Source organism: Pan paniscus, chromosome 19 (genome assembly GCF_029289425.2).
Source record: "Pan paniscus chromosome 19, NHGRI_mPanPan1-v2.0_pri, whole genome shotgun sequence".
Taxonomy (NCBI): Eukaryota; Metazoa; Chordata; class Mammalia; order Primates; family Hominidae; genus Pan; species Pan paniscus.
In genome coordinates this window covers 92,352,890-92,373,705 of record NC_073268.2, presented here as the reverse complement: position 1 = coordinate 92,373,705, position 20,816 = coordinate 92,352,890, and the positions used below count along the sequence as shown (strand labels likewise).

Here is a 20,816-nt window from a genome sequence, read left to right as displayed (position 1 = left end):
TCAGGTTTAACTCACATTATCACTATGGATCTTCATCAAAAGGAAATACAAGGCTTTTTCAGCTTTCCTGTGGACAACCTTAGAGCCTCACCTTTCCTGCTTCAGTATATCCAGGAAGAAGTGAGGAACCACCAGCAAACACCCCATTGTCCTCAAAAGAGATCTTATTTAGTTTTTCTCTGGTATCAGATTTCGATATTGGAAGGCACATCAAATGAGCTCTCCCTTAAGTCACAATGCCTGAGGCAGCAGACAGGGTCAGCTTTAGTCGTGGACGATCATAGCTTTAAAAGACACTAAAAACAGATTTTTTTTTCTACGTATCTTTAGCAATTTGCTTATGTTTTCTAAAATGAATGTTTTAAGAATTATTTTTAAAAAATTCTTGACGTAGGAGTGCTTTTTCCAGTGATGTTAATTGATAAATATTGAAAAATCTAAAACTTGTGACTAAAATTCTAGCATATTTGATGACTAGTTTGGATCATTATAAGAGGGAAAACTTGAATACCAGCATCCAGGTGTTATTTTCTGATAACTTTTCAGTATTTTCTATTTTTCCTTCAAATCTAGATTCCAAATTACAGAAATGCAGTCATTGTAGCTAAGTCTCCTGATGCTGCAAAGAGGTAAGTAAGCTAGACGTGGGTCCTGATCCCTCCTGAGTGCTCCCGAAGTCAGAATGAGCTGCTTTGGAATCCAGAGGCTGTCACTCGTGGCCCTTGAAAGCCCACTGGCTCTCATGTTAACCCCTCCATCGTTGTCATGTCCCATGCCACACACAGCTTTATCTCCAGCCTCCAGACAGCACACATGATCGCTGAGTTGCTCAGCTTTCCTCTGGGAAAACAAAGTTCCTTCAAGTTCTCAGAGAAAGGAAAGCAATGAGGCTATGAGCATTTTTCAAGCAATGGTTTTTTTTTTTTTGAAATGGAGTTTCATTCTGTCACCTAGGCTGGAGTGCAATGGCGCGATCTCGGCTCACTGCAACCTCCGCCTCCTGGGTTCAAGCAGCTCTCCTGCCTCAGCCTCCCCAGTAGCTGGGATTACAGGCGCCTGTCACGACTCCTGGCTAGTTTTTTGTATTTTTAGTAGAGACTGGGTTTCACCATGTTCATCAGACTACTCTTGAACTCCTGACCTCAAGTGATCTGTCTGCCTTGGTCTCCCAAAGTGCTGGGATTACAGGCGTGAGCCACTGTGCCCGGCCCAGGCAATGGTTTTTAACGTTGTTCTTTCTTCTGAAGATGACTATCAGAATATTGGACAAAGGATAGAATCAAAATTATCTAGAATCAGGGCCGGGCGGGGTGGCTCACGCCTGTAATTCCAGCACTTTGGGAGGCCAAAGCGGGAGATCGCTTGAGCCCAGGGGTTCAAGACTGGCCTGGGCAACATAGACCCCGTCTCTACAAAATACAAAAAATAGCCAGTTGTGGCAACACATGCCTGTGGTCCCCGCTACTCGGGAGGTTGGGGTGGGAGGATCACCTGAGCCTCAGGAGGTTGAGGCTGCAGTGAGCCATGTTGACGCCACTGCACTCCAGCCTGGGTGACAGTGAGACCTTGTCTCAAAAAAAAAAAAAAATGTCTAGAATCAGATACAATCCCAAACCCTAACTCACGTGCCCTTTGAGGCATTTACATGCTGGCCTGGGCCTCACATTCTCATTTATATAAATAATGCCTTTGTATGTCCCTGAAACGTTAAATATTTTCATTTTATGGTTAAAAAGTGATGCAGTAGTGATGCGTGGGATTTCTTCCTGTCAGTTTCACCATTTCCCTTTGTCCTTCTAGGGCCCAGTCCTATGCGGAGAGACTGCGTCTGGGTTTGGCCGTCATTCACGGGGAAGCTCAGTGCACGGAACTGGACATGGACGATGGTCGTCACTCCCCGCCTATGGTCAAAAATGCTACTGTGCACCCAGGCCTGGAGTTGCCATGTAAGATGAGCTCTGTGTTTTTATTTTATTTGTAAATTGAAGAAAGTTTTTTTTGGTTGGTTTTGTTGTTTTTGTTGTTGTTGTTTTGTTTTGTTTTGTTTTTGAGATGGAGTCTCACTCTGTCACCCAGGCTAGAGTGCAGTGGCGTGATCTTGGCTGACTGCAACCTCTGCCTCCTGGGTTCAAGCAATTCTCCTGCCTCAGCCTCGTGAGTGGCAAAGATTACAGGTGTGTGCCACCACGCCCAGCTAATTTTTGTATTTTTAGTAGAGACAGGGTTTCACCATGTTGGCCAGGCTGGTCTCAAACTCCAGACCTCGTGATCTGCTCCAGACCTGGTGATCTGCTCGCCTCAGCCTCCCAGAGTGCTGGGATTACAGGCATGAGCCACTGCACCTGGCCCTGAAGAAAGTTTTAAGTAGTATGAATGGCTAGGAGTTATCGACTATGTAGATATATGCTGTCTTGTTGTTTTTTAATAATGGAATGGTATTTGCTATCCTCTGCCTTTTTTTTTTTTTTTTGAGAAAGGATCTCCCCCTGTTGCTCTGTACAGTGGCACAGTCATGGCTCACTGCAGCCTTGACCGGGGCGCAAGTGATTCTCCCACCTCCGCCTCCTGGGTAGCTGGGACTGTAGGGGTACACTACCATGCCTGGATAGTTTTCTGTTCCTTTTTTTTTTCTTTTTGTATAGAAATGGGGCTCCCTGCATCGCCCAGGCTGGTTTTGAACTTCTTTGCGCAAACAATCCTCCTGTCGTGGTCTCCCAAAATGCCAAGATTACATAAGATTACAGACATGAGCCACCATGCCAGGCCCGATTTCCTCTTTTGTAAAAGGAAGTTGTGTTATACACATTTGTAGACTGTGTATGGACGGTTCTGCGTAGCACTCAGCATTCAGACAGTGTTCGATAATTTTAGCTTCAGTAAAAAAGTTGTATGTGTGATGGTGTGAAATCTTAAGCTTTTACATTATCATAAGCTGGGTGACAGCTGTTGATCAAATACCAGGCTTTGGGGATCAGGTAACTTTTATTTTTACTTATTTATTTATTTTGAGATGGAGTCTCACTCTGTCGCCAGGCTGGAGTGCAGTGGTGCAATCTTGGCCCACTGCAACCTCCTCCTCCCGGGTTCAAGCAATTCTCCTGCCTCAGCCTCCCCAGTGGCTGGGGCTATAGGTGCGCGCCAACACGCCGAGCTAATTTTTGTATTTTTAGTAGAGATGAGGTTTCACCATGTTGGCCAGGATGGTCTCGATCTCTTGACATTGTGATCCGCCTGCCTCAGCCTCCCAAAGTGCTGGGATTACAGGTGTGAGCCACCGTGCCCGGCCTATTTTTATTTATTTTTATTTTGTTTGAGACTGAACTCGTTCTGTCGCCCAGGCTGGAGTGCAGTGGCATGATGTTGGCTCACTGCAGCCTCCGCCTCTTGGGTTCAAGCAGTTCTCCTGTCTCAGCCTCCCAAGTAGCTGCGACTTCAGGCACACACCACCACACCCAGCTAATTTTTGTATTTTTAGTAGAGACAGGGTTTTACCATGTTGGTCAGGCTGGTCTCGAGCTGCTAACCTTAGGTCATCCGCCTGCCTCGACCTCCCAGTGTGCTGGGATTACAGGTGTGAGCCACCGTGCCAAGCCGTAATCTGCATTTTTAGCTTTTTATTTTAAACTGACTTTAGACTTAAAGTTGAAAGAATAGTACAGATTTCCAGCATATGCTCTTCACTCGGAGTCCCCAAATTTAACATTTATATACATGGGTTTTTTTTTTTTTCCACCATTTGAGGGTGAGTTGCAGACGTAATGTCCCTTCATTCCTAAATACCTTCGTGTATATTTGTAAAGACAAAAGACTCTTATATAACCAGAGTATCATTATCAGACTCAGGAAGCTAACATTGCTGTAACACTGTAATCTACAGACCTTACTCAGGTTTCACCAGTGGTCCCAGCGGTGTCCTTTAGAGCAAAAGAATAAACTTGTTTTCTTGTTCAAGACCTAACCCAGGGTCACACATTGCATTTAGTTGTCATTTCTTTTTAGTCTCATTTAATCTGGAATGGCTGCTTTATTCTTTGTTTCTTATGACCTTGATACTTTTGAACAGTGCGATCAAGTGATTTTGTAGACTGTCCCTTAATTGGGGCTTGTTTGTGTCCTCAGGATTAGATTCAGGTTATGCATTTTTGGCAGAAAATCACAGGAAACACATGATGTGTCCCATTACTGGTGATGTGCATTCTGATAAGTTGGTTAAGGTTTCTCTGGCAGGTTTCTCCACTGTAAAGTTACTCTTTTTTTTTTCCTCTTTGTAATTAATACTACCTCATGTTAAGACTATGTTTTAACTGTAAATATTCTGCTTCTCATCAAAATGAACATCTACTGATGATTCTTGCCTGAATCAATTATTGACTGTGATTGTTGTCAGTGTTCATTTTTCTAACTCTATCATTCCTTCTACATTTATTAGTTGACCTTCTAATGCAAGAAAGCTTTCTCTTCTTCCCTATTCATTTCTTCATTTATATCAGTATGGATTCATAGGCCTATTTCATTCAGTGGGTTATAATTCATTGTCGTCACAGGAATACCTTAAATATTGCAGGTTCAGTTCTGCACCATTGCAGTAGGTGAATATTATAATAAAGTGAGTCTCATGAATTTTTTGGTGTCCCAGCACATGTAAAAGTTATGTTTATACTGTAGTCTGTTAAATGCTCAATATCATTGTGTCTAAAAAACAATGTACGTACCTTAATTTAAAAATACTTTACTGCTAAAAAATACTAGCAGTTGGCCAGGCGCAATGGCTCACGCCTGTAATCCCAGCACTTTGGGAGGCTGAGGCGGGCAGATCACGAGGTCAGGAGATCGAGACCGTCCTGACTAACACTGTGAAATCGCGTCTCTACTAAAAAAATGCAAAAAATTAGCCGGGCGTAGTGGCGGGCGTCTGTAGTCCCAGCTACCGGGAGGCTGAGGCAGGAGAATGGCATGGAGGCAGAAGAATGGAGGTGGAGCTTGCAGTGAGCTGAAATCGCGCCACTGCTCTCCATCCTGGGTGACAGAGCGAGACTCCGTCTCAAAAAAAAAAAAAAAAAAAAAAATTAGCAGTCATCTGAGCCTCCATCTTGTTGGTGGAGGGTCTTGCCTCGATGTTGATGGCTGCTGACTGATCAGGGTGGTGGTTGAAAGTTGGGATGGGCTGTGGAAATTTCTTTCTTTTCTTTCTTTTTTTTAAGAGATGGGGTCTGTTTCCCAGGTTGATCTTTTTTTTTTTTTTTTTTTTTTTTTTGATACTGAGTCTCCTCGCTCTGTTGCCCAGGCTGGAGTGCAGTGGCGCGATCTCAGCTCACTGCAAGCTCCGCCTCCCGGGTTCACGCCATTCTCCTGCCTCAGCCTCCCGAATAGCTGGGACTACAGGCACCCGCTACCACGCCCGGCCAATTTTTTGTATTTTTAGTAGAGACGGCATTTTACCGAGTTAGCCAGGATGGTCTCCATCTCCTGACCTCATGATCCGCCCGCCTCGGCTTCCCAAAGTGCTGGGATTACAGGCGTAAACCACTGCGCCCGGACCCAGGTTGGTCTTGAATTCCTGGCCTCAGGCAATTTTTCTTTTCTTTTTTTTTTTTTTTTTGTTTTAAGATGAGTCTCTCTCTGTCATCCAGGCTGGAGTGCAGTGGTTCACCCAGTTCACTGCAAGCTCCACCTCCCGGGTTCACACCATTCTCCTGCCGCAGCCTCCCAAGTAGCTGGGACTACAGGTGCCTGCCACCACACCTGGCTAATTTTTTTTTTTTTTGTATTTTTAGTAGAGATGGGGTTTCACCATGTTAGCCAGGATGGTCTCAATCTCCTGACCTCATGATCCGCCCGCCTTGGCCTCCCAAAGTGCTGGGATTACAGGAGTGAGCCACTGCACCCTGCCAGCCTCAGGCAATTTTTATACCTCAGCCTCCTGAGTAGCTGGGGTTTACAGGCAAGAGTGATTGTGCTCAGCTGTGGCAATTTCTTAAAACAACGAAGTTTGCCTCGTTGATTGACTCTTCCTTTCACAAAAGATCTTTCTGTAGCATGTAATGCTGTTTTATAGCTTTTTTTTTTTTTTTGGAGATGGAGTTTTCGCTCTTGTTGCCCAGGCTGGAGTGCAGTGGTGCAGTCTTGGCTCACTGCAACTTCCACCTCCCGGATTCAAGTGATTCTCCTGCCTCGGCCTCCCTAAGTAGCTGGGATTATAGGTATGCATCACCACACCTGGCTAATTTTTTTTGTATTTAGTAGAGACAGGGTTTCACCATGTTGGTCAGGCTGGTCTGGAACTCCTGACCTCAGATGATCCACCCGCCTCAGCCTCCCAAAGTGCTGGGATTACAGGCGTGAGCCACTGCGCCCGGCTGACAGCATTTTTAAAAATGTCAGCCAGGTGATGTACTGATGTTCTAACAAGGTTCAAGGATGGCACATCTCACATGTAAGCGTGAACACCCAATGATCACACTTATGAACTACAAAAGGATCTGTTTGATAGCATTTTACCTAGAAGAAAGAACTTTTTTTTTTTGAGACAGTCTCACTCTGTTGCCCAGGCTGGAGTGCAGTGGCACCATCTCACTCCCTGCAACTTCTGCCTCCTGGGTCCAAGCAATTCTCCTGCCTCAGCTTCCCGAGTAGCTGGGATTACAGATGTGTGCCACCACACCCGCCTAATTTTTGTATTATTAGTAGAGACAGGGTTTTACCATGTCAGCCAGGCTGGTCTCGAACTCCTGACCTCAGGTGATCCGCCCGCCTTGGCCTCCAAAAGTGCTGGGATTACAGGCGTGAGCCACTGCGCCCAGCCGAAAGAACTACTTTCAAAATTGTAGTCACTGTTCTCAAACCCTGCCACTGTGTTATCAAATAATTTTTGTAATACTTCTAAATCCTTGTTTTCATTTCAACAGAGTTCACAGCATCTTCACCAGCAGTAGATTCATCTAAAAAAAAAAAAAACAAAAAACCTTCTTTGCTTATCTATCAAAGCAACTCCTTATCCATTACAGTTTTATCATAAGATTGAAGCAGCCCAGTCACAGCTTCAGGTTCCACTTCTAATTCTAGTTCTTTTGCTCTTTCCACCACATCTGCAGTTACTTCTACCATGGAGGCCCTGAACTCCTCAGAGTCATCCATGAGGGTTAGAATCAACTTCTTCCAAACTCCTGTTAATGTTGATATTTTGGCCTCCTCCCATGAATCACGCGTGTTCTTCATGGCATCTAGAATGGTGCATCCTTTCCAGAGATTTTCAGTTTACTTTGGGTCCTTCAGAGGAATCACTATCTATGGCATCTATAGTCTTATAAAATGTATTTCTTTTTTTTTTTTTGATACAGAGTCTTGCTCTGTCACCCAGGCTGGAGTGCAGTGGCGCGATCTCGGCTCAGTGCAACCTCTGCTTTCCAGGTTCAGGTGATTCTCGTGCCTCATTTTCTCGAGTTTCTGGGATTGCAGGTGTGCACCACCACGCCCAGCTAATTTTTGTATTTTTAATAGAGACAGGGTTTCACCATGTTGGCCAGGCTGATCTCAAACTCCTGACCTCAGGTGATCTGTGTGCTTCAGCCTCCCAAAGTGCTGGGATTACAGGCGTGAGCCACCACGCCCAGCCAAATGTATTTCTTTTTATTTTATTTTAGAGGCGGGGTCTCTGTCTGCTGTCCAGGCTGGAGTACAGTGACAGGATCTCCCTCTCTCACCCAGACCTGCAGTGCAGTGGTGCGATCACTGCTCACTGCAGCCTCTACCACCTGGGCTCAGGTGATCCTCCCACCTCAGCCTCCTGAGTAGCTTGGAAGCTGGGACCACAGGTGCGTGCCACCACACCTGACTAATTTTTGTATTTTTTGTGGAGACGGAGTTTTGCCATGTTGCCCAGGCTGGTCATGAACTCCTGGGCTCAAGCAGTCAACCCATCTTGGCCTCCCGAAGTGCTAGGATTAGAGGTATGAGCCACTGTGCCCAAGCACCCAGCTAATTTTTAGAAATTTTTAGTAGAGACAGGGTCTTGTCTTGTTGTCCAGGCTGGTATCAAATTCATTGGCTCAAGTAATCCTCCCGCCTCAGCCTGTATTCTTGACAGTTTGGGAGGGTGAGGTGGGAGGATCACCTTATTGTTATTACTCTTAATAATAAGACTTGGAAGTTGAAATTACTCCTTGTTCAATGGGCTGCAGAATGGATGTTGTATTAGCGGGCATGAAAACATCACTAATCTCCTTGTGTATCTCCATCAGAGCTGTCGAAAGACTGTTGTTTGATAAATATTTTTTTTTGAGATGGAGTCTTGCTCTGTCACCCAGGCTGGAGTGCAATGGCACGATCTCGGCTTACTGCAATCTTCACCTCCTGGGTTCAAGCGATTCTCCTGCCTCAGCTTCCCGAGTAGCTGGAATTACAGGCGTGCACCACCACGCCTGGCTAATTTAGTATTTTTAGTAGAGATGAGGTTTCACCATGTTGGTCGGGCTGGTCACGAACTCCTGACCTCAAATGATCTAACTGCCTCAGCCTCCCAAAGTGCTGGGATTACAGGTGTGAACTACTGTGCCCGGCCTGTTGTTTGATATTGTTTGAACTTTTATCAATTATCTTAGTTAGATCTTCAGAGTAACTTATTGCAGCTTCTACATGAGCACTTACTGCTTCACCTTGCACTCTTAGGTCACGGAAACGGCTTCTTTCCTTAAACTTCATGAACAAGTCTTGCTCTGGATTAGGCTTTGGCTTAAGGGAATTTTGTGGCTGGTTTGATCTATCCAGATCACTCAAACTTCTCTGTATCAGTAATAAGGCTGTTTTATTTTCTCATCATTTGTGTGTTCCCTGGAGTCACACTTTTAATGTCCTTCATGAACTTTTCCTTTGCATTCACAGTCTGGCTGTTTGACTAAAGAGGTGTAGCTTTTGGCTTTTGACACACTAAGCTTAATTATTTCTAGCTTTTGATTTAAAGTAAGAGACATGGGGCTCTTCCTTTCACTTAAACACTTAGAGGCCATTGTAGGGTTATTGGCCTAATTTCAATATATTGTGTCTCAGGGAATAGGGAGGTCCAACAAGAGGAAGAGAGATGGGAACAGCAGGTCAGTGGAGCAGTCAGAATACACATTTACTAAGTTTGCTGTCTTTTTTTTTGTGCGTGTGTGTGTGTGACAGAGTTTCACTCTGGATCTCGGCTCACTGCAACCTCCGCCTCCCGGGTCCAAGTAATTCTCCTGCCTCAGCCCCTGAGTAGCATGCTTCACCACACCCAGCTAATTTTTGTATTTTTAGTAACGACGGGGTTTCACCATGTTGGTCAGGCTGGTCTTGAACTCCTGACCTCATGCTCCACCTGCCTCGGCCTCCCAAAGTGCTGGGATTACAGGTGTGAGCCACCACTGCATCCAGCCAGTTTGCTATCTTATATGAGCATGGTTCATGCTGCCCCAAAACAATTGGAATAGTAACATCAAAGATCACTGATTACAGATACCAGAAAAGACGTAACAATAATGAGAAAAGTGGAAATATTGCAAGAATTACCAAAATGTGACACAGAAACATGAAATGAGCACATGCTGTTAGAAAAATGGCACCCTGGCTGGGCACGGTGGCTCATGCCTGTAGTCCCAACACTTTGGGAGGCCAAAGTGGCAGGATCAGTTGAGCCCAGGAGTTCGAGACTAGCCTGGGCAACATGGTGAAACCTCGTCTCTACAAAAAAAATACAAAAAATTAGCCAGGTGTGGCATGCACCTGTGGTCCCAGCTGTTCAGGAGGCTGAGATGGGAGGTTCCCTTGAGTCCAGGAGGCAGAGGTTGCAGTGAGCCGAGATCGCACCACTGCACTCCAGCCTGGGTTATAGAGCAAGACCCTGTCTTTAAAAAAAAAAAAGAGAGAGAGAAAAATGGCGCCCACAGACTTGCTTGACACAGGGTTGCCACAAACTTCAATTTGTAAAAATTTTATTATCTGGTAATCTAGCACTTTGGGAGGCCGAGGTGGGTGCATCAGCTGAGGTCAGGAGTTCGAGACCAGCTTGGCCAACATGGTGAAACCCTGTCTCTACTAGAAATACAAAAAAAAAAAAAAATTAGCTGGACGTGGTGGTGTGTGCCTGTAGTCCCAGCTACTTGGTAGGCTGAGTCAGGAAAATCACTTGAACCTGGGAGGCAGAGGTTGGAGTGAACTGAGATCGTGCCACTGCACTCCAACCTGGGCGACAAAGGGAGACTCCATCTCAAAAAAAAAAAAAAAAAAGCATTATCTGCAAAGCAACATAAAGCAAAGTGCAATAAAATGAAGTATGCCTGCCTTTCTTCCTTTTTCTTTCTTTCTTTCTTCCTTCCTCCCTCCCTCCCTTCTTCCCTTCCTCCCTTCCTCCCTTCCTCCCTTCCTTTCTTTTCTTTCTTTCTTGTCTCACCCAGGCTGGAGTGCACTGGCACTATCTCGGCTCACTGCAACCTTTGCTTTCCAGGTTCAAGTGATTCTCGTGGCTCGTTCTCTCAAGTTTCTGGGATTATAGGCATGCACCACCACACCCGGCTAATTTTTGCTTTTTTAGTAGAGACAGGGTTTCGCCATGTTGGCCAGACTGGTCTCCATCTCCTGACCTCAAGTGATCCGCCTGCCTTGGCCTCCCAAAGTGCTGGGATTACAGATGTGAGCCACCATGCCCAGCCTACATTTATTTTAATGCTCAGTTTGTCTCATATTTGGCCAGAGAGAGCTCCTTCCAGCTGCCTCCTGTGTTCTTTTGGCATGTCCCCAACACTTTTGGAGACTCCCTTATTTTGTGCTATAACCACGCCCCGTGTTCATCTTGTACTTTCTTAGCACTGTACTTGGCCATTTCTCCAAGGAGCCCTTATACCTTCAGTGGAGAATGGTATTTATTTATTTTTAAAAATCAGGCCAGGCACGGTGGCTCACGCCTGTAATCCCAGCACTTTGGGAGGCCAAGGAGGGCGAATCACGAGGTCAGCCTGGCCAACATGGTGAAACCCCGTCTCTACTAAAATTACAAAAATTAGCCGAGCATGGTGGTGGGCACCTGTAATCCCAACTACTCAGGAGGCTGAGGCAGGAGAATGGCTTGAACCCGGGAGGCGGAGGTTGCAGTGAGCCAAGATGGTGCCACTGCATTCCAGCGTGGGTGACAGAGCAAGACTCCGTCTAGAAAAAAAAATAAATCGGTCAGATTTAGCAGTGCTGGATTGTATGCCAACTTTTTAGTGACACTAATATTAATAAGTATTGATAACCCATTAGCATCAGACCAGCTGAGAATGGTATTTAGAAACCAAGATTTGGGCTCAGGGTGGACATGCTCAGTTACCACACGTTACTACCTGTGAGTTACCTTGATTTAATGTCCTTTTGTAAGCAGCCGAGTATGTTGTGGGATAAAGACCGAGAAATAGGCCAGGCGTGGTGGCTCATGCCTATAATTCCAGCACTTTGGGAGGCCGAGGCAGGCAGATCACGAGGTCAGGAGTTCGAGACCAGCCTGACAAACATGGTGAAACCCCGTCTCTACTAAAAATACAAAAATTAGCCAGGCGTGGTGGCACACATCTGTAATCCCAGCTACTTGGGAGGCTGAGGCAGGAGAATCGCTTGAACCTGGGAGGCGGAGGTTGCAGTGAGCTGAGATCACGCCACTGCACTCCAGCCTGAGCAACAGAGTGAGACTCCATCTCAAAAAAATAAAAATAAAAAAAGACCGAGAAATAAAATTACTGGGTCAGAGGTTATTTTGATAGATGTTGTATTATCAGAGTATTTTATGTGGTGAGATTATTTATTCTGAGGATGTTGCTTTGTTGCTTAACGGTCATAACCATGGTTTCCCCGGCAGTCATCTTTGTGTGTCATAGGAAAAGAGTGCATTACTTCTAGACATACTGGTGTGTTTACATTGCAACTTTCACAGTTATCATCACATTGCTTTCTGTGACTCTCTTTAATAGGCTTAGCCAAGAAAATTCTGAAAAAATTATTTCTTGTATATGTAATAAATTGCACCTCCCAAATTAAATATGCCTCACATCTGTGTGTCAGTTATCCAGTGTGTGCCAGTGGTTCATTGGTTGGTAAAGAAGATTAAGATCTTAGAATGGTTATGACAGAATAAATATTCAACCTTGGACTCTTTGCATTTTTTAGGAAGATAAACTATTTTATTTTCCTCAAATCTATTCTTGTTTTTTGAGATAGAGTCTTGCTGTCACCCAGACTAGAGTGCAGTGGTGCGATCCCAGCTCACTGCCACCTCCGCCTCCCAGGTTCAAGCGATTCTCCTGCCTCAGCCTCCCGAGTAGCTGGGATTACAGGTGCTTGACACCGCCCCCAGCTAATTTTTTTGTATTTTTAGTAGAGATGGGGTTTCACCATCTTGGCCAGGCTGGTCTCTAACTCCTGACCTCGTGATCCACCTGCCTTGGCCTCTCAAAGTGCTGGAGTTACAGGCGTGAGCCACCGCACCTGGCCAAACCCATTCTTTTAGAGCACTACTTCTTGCCCACGGGTGAGTTTTGCCTCACAGTGAATATTTGGCAATGTCTGGAGGTGTTTGTGGTTGTCACAACCATGGGAGCTGGAGTGCTGCTGGCATCTTGTAGGTAAAGGCCAGGATGCTGCTTAGCATCCTGCAGTGTGATAATCACCCAGTCCAAAATGTCAGTAGTGCTAAGGCTGAGAAGCTCATTTTAGAGTAATTTGTTAAAAGAGAAGTTGTATGAATGAAGGAGTGAAACCTTAAATCTTTTCCATCTTATAGGTAGACTTGATACAGATGATGGGCAAGGGCATCTAACAAACTTGAAAAGATTATATGTTGGGGGTTCTGCTGAAGAAGACTACATTTGCCACAGGGGTGAAAAGTAAGAGTTTGGATCACAAAAGTGAGAGGAGGTCACTTTTTCTGGCTCGCTTTTCCTGGCTTCTTAATTTCACGAGTGAAGATGTGGTTTTCACCACTGAAGTGAAAACAGACATTGGCACCTCTTGAGCATGTTAAATGTAAATTTTGATTTGTTTGCATGCAGATAGGGGTTATGAGCTTGAAATCAGTTCATTTCTGTTCTACAGAAGACCTCATTTTATTTACTCATCTAATTTATTTACTTATTTTTCTGAGATGGAGTCTCGTTCTGTCACCCAGGCTAGAGTTCAGTGGGCGATCTCGGCCCACTGCAGCCTCCACCTCCCGGGTTCAAGCAATTCTCCTGCCTCAGCCTCCCAAGTAGCTGGGATTATGGGCATGAGCCACCATGCTTAGCTAATTTTTGTATTTGTTTTGTTTTGTTCTTTTTTTGAGATGGAGTTTTGCTCCTGTTGTCCAGGCTGGAGTGCAGTGGTGCAAACTTGGCTCACTGCAACCTTCCGCCTTTGGGGTTCAAGCGATTCTCCTACCTCAGCCTCCCAAGTAGCTGGGATTACAGGCATTCGCCACCACGCCTGGCTAATTTTGTATTTTTAGTAGAGATGGGATTTCTCTGTGTTGGTCAGTCAGGCTAGTCTCAAACTCCTGACCTCAGGGTGATCCGCCTGGCTCAGCCTCCCAAAGTGCTGGGATTACAGGCATGAGCCACCATGCCTGACTGTTGATTTTTTTTTCCTCTCTTTTCTTTGAGACAGTCTTGCTCTGTCGGCCAGGCTGGAGTGCAGTGGCATGATGTCGGTTCACTGCAACCTCCACCTCCTGGGCCCAAGCAATTCTCCTGCCTCAGCCTCCCAAGTAGCTGGGATTACAGGCGTGCACCACCACGCCTGGCTAATTTTTGTATTTTTAGTAGAGAAGGGGTTTTGCCATGTTGGCCAGGCTGGTCTTCAACTCCTGACCTCAGGTGATCTGCCAAAGTGCTGGGATCACAGGCGTGAGCCATCATGCCCAGCCACTCATCTCTTTTTAATGTCAGTTTGTTGATATGGTTTGACATTTCATTGAACTAGAAATAGACAAAGGTCAAAATGGGTAAGGAATGAATTTGCTCATAGTTCTTTTTTGCTGTTTACTTTAGCAGAGGAAGGTTTGGTTAATTGGCTCCCAGGAAAGAGTAAATGTGTGCACATGTATGCAGGTGCTTGTACTTGTGATGGAAGCGTGCGTAAGGTAAGGAGGGTTGTCAGTGCAGCTTTATTTTACTTGGAAAAGGCTACCTTTAAAAGCGAAAGACAACTTCCTACATCCTTCATAAGAACATTGGAAATCGTTTGATGAATTGGAAACATTTTCACTGCAGCTGATGTAGTTTTCACAGTGATTTCTGGCCGCAAGTAATGTTGCACAATTCATTTTATTCATGGATTAGATTTTGTTTGATAAAATGGAAAGAGAGAGCAGAATCTAAACTTAGGGTAGTTTTAGCACTCTATTCTTGACCTTGTATGAAAACTGGAATTTTTAGTGTTTTATTTTTTGGGTAAGCTATTCAAAAACTGTTGGCCTGTGAGGTACTAGTCATTTTTTTCTACCCTGTAATAATAAAGTCTGTCTCTGTTTTGTGGCAGCCACCAGATTATGTGTTCACTTTTATTCAGAACCTAAAGGCAGTATCAGCAGGGAATGGGTATATTGGGCAGAAAGGCTTTCATTTTAGCCTTTTTTAGCCTCCCTCCTAGCAGAGCCTAGGTTTTTCATGCGAAACTAACAGTAGTTCTTTGTGGGAGGTAGGGTTGCAAAAAAGTAAACAAATACACTGTGATGTTTTCCGCATCAAACTAGAGCTGAATTTCCATTGATATTTGATGAAAGATATTGGCTTGCAATCTTTCTTTTTTTTTTTTTTTTTAGACAGAGTCTCACTCTGTTGCCCAGGCTGGTGTGCAGTGATGCGATCTCAGTTCACTGCAACCTTTGCCTCCTGGGTTCAAGCAAGTCTTGTTTCAGTCTCCTGAGTAGCTAGGATTACAGGCGTGTGCCACCATGCCTGGCTAATTTTTATATTTTTAGTAGAGACAGAGTTTCACCATGTTGGCCAGGCTGGTCTTGAACTCCTGACCTCAGGTGATCCGCCTGCCTTGGCCTCTCAAAGGTGGCCTGGCCAACGTGGTGAAACCCAGTCTCTGCTAAAAATACAAAAAATTAGCCAGATGTGGTGGCATGTGCCTATAATCCCAGCTACTCAGGAGGCTGAAGCAGGAGAATCGCTTGAGCCCAGGAGGCAGAGGTTGTAGTGAGCCGAGATCGTGCCACTGCACTCCAGCCTGGGAGACAGACTGAGACTCTGTCTCAAAAAAAAAAAAAAAAAAAAAAAAGCGGATAGGTCAACATAACTGCGTATTTACATGGTTTAGTTTAAAAACAGAATCTCAGGAAGCTGCTCCTAATGTTGGTGGTTTGAAACCCCCCTCCCCCCATTTTAAGTGATTTTATATACAAAGCCTTCTTGTCTTGCCCAAATTCAAGAAGTTGTCTTTGTTTCTAGGATGTGAAATCAGGAAATATATGTCTGTTGAAATGTATAAAGTAGTGCTGAATTTCAGCTCAACTGATTTGCCAGTATACAGAGAAAAACACCTGTTCTTTGAGATACACAGTGCCTGTTGGGAATCTGCAAAAATTGTTTGTTGGTAGTCACTAAACTCTTGTTACCCTGAATTTTATTCTCTTTCGCTTCCCCCACTACTAGCCTAATAAATATTTCAGAATAATAACAAAGTTTAAAGAAAGAATACTTAGCCTGTTCTTCTGAAATAGTCTTTGTTTTTCTTCTCTGTTTACTAACCTCCTTTTGAGGATAAAATCTTATTTCCTTTCTTTATCCTGTAGTTTCCTTTGTACACTCATAGCCTTTCTTCAGATGCAGATTTTGCAGTCAGATAAAAGTCTCTACTTTAAGCACCAATTAAATCAGGAAAAGATGATGGGCCTGGAGTTATTGTCTTCAAGTTCCTGATTTTGAGGAAACTCTGATTATGTCAGTAGTGCAGTTATCTGATAGTAAGGTTACACTGTCCAAATAAGGTGACTTTGGAAGAAAATAACATAAAGCCATCTGGCAGCCTTTCGCTGTTTCGCTTTCTGCAGAGCGGCATTCCTTCTGCATGTCTCTGTCGGTCTCTGTGAGAGTGGGGTTTCTATCCACACAGCATTGCGGTGCAGCTTCTCCGTGTTGGCAGAATCTTCCATGCTCTGCTGGTTCGTTGTCTTTCCAGCTGTGCTGTGCAGTGCACTGTGCTGGCTGCTGAGCTCATGAGACATGGCCCGTCTCAACTGAGAAGTGCTGTGTGTATAAAACACACACCAAGTAGAGAAGACTTGATAGAAAAAAAGTGTAAGGCTGGGTGTGGTGGCTCATGCCTATAATCCTAGCACTTTGGGAGGCTGAGGTAGGAGGATTGCTTGCTTCCAGTTTGAGACCAGCCTGGGCAACATAGCAAGATCCCCTCTGGAAAAAAAAAGTGTAAAACATCTTATTAATTTTTATATCAGGCTGGGCGTGGTGGCTCAAGCTTGTAATCCCAGCACTTTGGGAGGCTGAGGCGGGTGGATCACCTGAGGTCAGGAGTTCGAGACCAGCCTGACCAACGTGGAGAAACCCCATCTCTACTAAAAATACAAAACTCAGCTGGGTGTGGTGGCGCATGCCTATAATCCCAGCTACTCGGGAGGCTGAGGCAGAATTGCTTGAACCTGAGAGGCGGAGGTTGCAGTGAGCCAAGATCGCGTCATTGCACTCCAGCCTGGGCAACAAGAGCAAAACTCCGTCTCAAAAAATACATACATACATACATACATAAATACATACATTTTTATATCAGTTACATGTTGAAATTATAATATTTTGGGAATTGCATAAAATAAAATGTATTAATTTCATCTGTTTTTAATGTGGCTACTAGAAAATTCAAAGTAACATGTATGGCATGCCTTCTATTTCTTTTGGCCAATGCTGCTGTTTCTGAGAGATTGCAGGTTCATTGAGGGGGAATTTGCATGGTTTGTTTGTTTTTTGTCTGTATAGTGGTTTTGCCACCATTTCCAGGGAATTAGGTTGTGATTACATTTCTCTAGTGATACATGAATGACTGAGATCTTGTAATTTGTTTTGTTTTGCTAGTGATGATGGCCAAAGAGAAGCCACCGATAACTGTAGTTGGAGATGTTGGAGGCCGCATCGCAATCATCGTGGTATGGTTATGTGTCATCCATGTGCAGAGGTGGCACTCCTGGCTCTTGGTCAGTAGGTTGTCCACTCTGGGACTGTATTTCTAGGAACGATGATCCGAATGGATGCATGTATCCTTTCTCACCCCAACTCCCTTGTGCCAAGTGGCAGAAACCTGTATCCAGGTGAACACACGTTAAAGTATAACCTACAGATAGGAAATGAGCACAGTACTCCCGTGAGAAAATTCAGCACCTTCACCTTCATCATGTGGATTCTAGGTTCTTTAAACCAGCTCACCTAATCATGCTTGAGCGTTAGGGCTGAAAGATGAACCGAAGATGAGCTGTTCCGTTTTCACAACTAAGAATGGGTGTCCCCGTGCAGACTCGTTCTGCATGTTGACATACTTTTTTTCCCAGCTCTAAATATCTGCTGGCTAGTGGGTCACGAGTCCTTTGCAGTAGCACACTTTATTTCAGTTTTCTTCTCATGTCACGGTCTATTTGAAAAAAAAAATAAATGGAACGCTGGCTATGTGGGATTCACCAGAAACGTGAGACAGGAAAATGAGTGTTGGCAATCCTCAGCTCCAGCCGTAATGTCACAGGTGCTTGACTGTGCCCTCCTCTGACAGACACACAAGGTACTGTCAGGTGCTTCTGTTGCCATTTCTGGATGCTCGGTCTTTGACCCAGGCACACAGCTCTGATTTTCCATCAGAAATCCTCTGAAACTGAGTGCAGAAGAGAGTAGAGTGGTGTGTGCATTGACAGTATGGGCTAGAGGGTGTTTCTTTCCTACCAACTCACTCTGTTCTCCTCCCAGGATGACATTATTGACGATGTGGAGAGTTTTGTTGCTGCCGCGGAGATCCTGAAAGAGAGAGGCGCCTATAAGATCTATGTTATGGCCACCCACGGCATCCTGTCTGCAGAGGCCCCCCGCCTGATTGAGGAGTCCTCCGTAGACGAGGTCAGGCTGCTTCTAAATCTTGAGCCAAGATTTACTGCTGTGTTTTCTGGGAATAATAAAATGATTCAGTCAGTACTAAATTGCTTAGTCTGTCTATAGCTTTTCTAGCTTTTGCTGGCTAGCAGTTCGTTGGGACAGATACATGTTTAGGAATACAGATAGTCCACGACTTACCATGGTTCAACTTAGAAGTTTTTGACTTTATGATGATGCAAAACCATTGCAATTACGATGTAATGTATAGTATTCGATAAATTACTTGAGCTATTCAACACTTTATTTTAAAATAATCGCTTTTATTATAAAATGAAAGCCTTTGCCCTAGATGATTTTGCCACCTGCAGTCTAATGTAACTGTTCTGGGCATGTTTAAGGTAGGGCTAGGCCAAGTTAATGATGTTTAGTAGGTTAGGCGTATTAAATGCATTTTTTTTTTTTTTGAGATGGAATCTTGCTCTGTTGCCTAGGCTGGGAGTGCAGTGTGGCAATCTCGGCTCACTGCAACCTCTGCCTCCCGGGTTCAAGCGATTCTCCTGTCTCAGTCTCCCAAGTAACTGGGATTACATGCGCCGGCCACCAGGCCTAATTTTTGTGTTTTTCGTAGAAACGGGGTTTCACCATGTTGGCCAGGCTGGTCTCAAACTCCTGACCTCAGGTGATCCACCCGCCTCGGCCTCCCAAAGTGCTAGATTACAAGCATGAGCCACTGTGCCCGGCCTAAATGCATTTTCTACTTAAAATATTTTCAACTTATAATGATGCGTTTATCCAGACATAACCCTGTCATAAGTTGAGAGTTATGTTGAGGGTCTGTATATGTCTATTTGCATAACGGTTTGCTTGGGTACTTTAATTTGACACCCTAGGAGCATTTCTCTTGAGGCTGGAATTCTTCCCTTATGATCTGAGAGTTTTGCATAGCACTGGGGCTCACTGTGTTTCTGCGTGGAGACCATGCCATTCCTAAGATTTTCGTCTTGTGTTCTGAGGCCATGTAACTTTTCCTTTGCATAAAATTAGTTAATTTTGGTTTATAAAAACTATACTCGGTGGAACAAGGTTTTGTAGTTTGGAGCTTAGGCTGTGGGAACTCAATGTTAGATAAGCTTTTCTGTGTAACCAGCTTGGAGAACAGACTTCAGTAACAGCGTTTGTTTTCCATCACTGTGTGACTAGGTGGTGGTGACGAATACTGTCCCTCATGAGGTTCAGAAGCTGCAGTGTCCCAAGATAAAGACTGTGGATATCAGTTTGATTCTTTCTGAAGCCATTCGGAGAATCCACAATGGAGAGTCCATGGCCTACCTTTTCCGAAACATCACTGTGGATGACTAGCTTTCACGAGGGTCTCGACCCCGGACCTCCTGAGGGAAACATGGAAAAAGCAGTGCCATGAGTGATACAGTGTTTCCTTGCAAGGGAGGACTTGAAACAGCCTGGAGTTAGATATTCTCTTTTGCCCGGATTGATGGGGAGGAGGGATTAAAAGAGTCAGGAAGAAGACAGAGCTAATGGATAAATATCATAACATGGCCTTACCTGTCTGCTGTCATCAGCCCTGTTCCTTAAACAAAAGTTCTAGCTGCTTTCTTGAAAATAATCTGAAAATCTTATTGATACTAAAGAGGAGTTAAAGGCACATAAAGTCTTAACTCTATAATGTTCATTTAGTTGTTTCAGCTCCAGGGAAATGGAGGTATTGATGTTGAACCTGGTTAGGGAAGCTGAGCGCCTGTGGGCCCTATTACTATCCAGTTGGCCTCTCCCAAATCAACTTCAAGTCTTTTATAGAGAATTGTATTTTTCTTTCAGAAATTGTTAGCCTACAGCCATTGAAAAATGAAGCATTCATGTTGTTACATCTTCCAAGGATGTCAGATTAGAAAATAGCATCCCACCTCTGGGTATCTGAGTGGCTCTGAAGTTGCAAATAAAATAATTTGTTGTCTTGCTAGTCTTTTCATTAGACAGCAGAAGACCATGGATACAGAACAGCAGTCAGGTCTGTGGCTGGACACAAACACTTTCCCAGGTTCCACCCTCTTCCTAAGTGTTGAAGCTAAATCCTTGTTGAATACTATATTTTAAATCTTAAAAAAAAAAAAAAAAAAAGTCTGGGTGTGGTGGCTCACGCCTATAATCTGAGTACTTTGGGAGGCTGAGGCAAGGAGGATTGCTTGAGCCCAGGAGTTTCAGACCAGCCTGGGAAACATGGCGAAACCCCCATCTCTACAAAAAATACAAAAATTAGCCAGGCATTGGTAGCATGTGCCTGTAGTTCCAGCTACCTTGGGAGGCTGAGGTGGGAGGATTGCCTGAGCCAAGGAGGTTGAAGCTGCAGTGAACTATGATTGTACCACTGCCATCCATCCTGGGTGACAGAGCAACACCCTGTCTCAAAAAAAAAACAGGCCAGGGATCGTGTCTTATGCCTGTAATCCCTGCACTTTGGGAGGCCGAGGCAGGTAGATCACCTGAGGTCAGGAGTTTGAGACCAGCCTGGCCAACATGGCAAAACCCCATCTCTACTAAAAATACAAAAATTAGCCTAGCTAAGTTAAAAGCATAAAAAGACTACAAAGAGGCCAGGCATCATGGCTCACGCCTGTAATCCCAGCACTTTGGGAGGCCGAGGTGGGCAGATCACTTGAGGTCAGGAGTTTGAGACCAGCCTGGCCAGTATGATGAAACCCTGTCCCTACTAAAAATACAAAAATTAGCCGGGTGTTGGGGGAGGGGGTG

The 20,816-nt window shown here is 44.6% G+C and overlaps 1 protein-coding gene and 1 non-coding gene across 4 annotated transcripts in view; one reads left to right on the top strand and one right to left on the bottom strand.

Moving 5' to 3' along the window:
* The window catches only part of PRPSAP1 (phosphoribosyl pyrophosphate synthetase associated protein 1), a 43,513-nt gene extending 23,491 nt beyond the window's left edge, over positions 1–20,022 (top strand). For all 3 annotated transcript variants that reach the window (XM_003813244.5, XM_034942937.3, XM_063599418.1), the window contains 6 exons: positions 5–120; positions 574–629; positions 1,801–1,946; positions 17,052–17,122; positions 17,928–18,074; positions 19,251–20,022. In XM_003813244.5, the coding sequence (XP_003813292.1) occupies positions 5–120; positions 574–629; positions 1,801–1,946; positions 17,052–17,122; positions 17,928–18,074; positions 19,251–19,409 (695 nt within the window). In that variant the 3' untranslated portion in view covers positions 19,410–20,022. The remainder of the gene's footprint in view (positions 1–4; positions 121–573; positions 630–1,800; positions 1,947–17,051; positions 17,123–17,927; positions 18,075–19,250) is intronic.
* Positions 6,376–6,479, bottom strand: LOC112437677 (small nucleolar RNA U13). Its single transcript, XR_003026235.1, has one exon. It is a non-coding gene; the product is annotated as a small nucleolar RNA U13 (small nucleolar RNA).
* Positions 20,023–20,816: the final 794 nt, after the last annotated feature.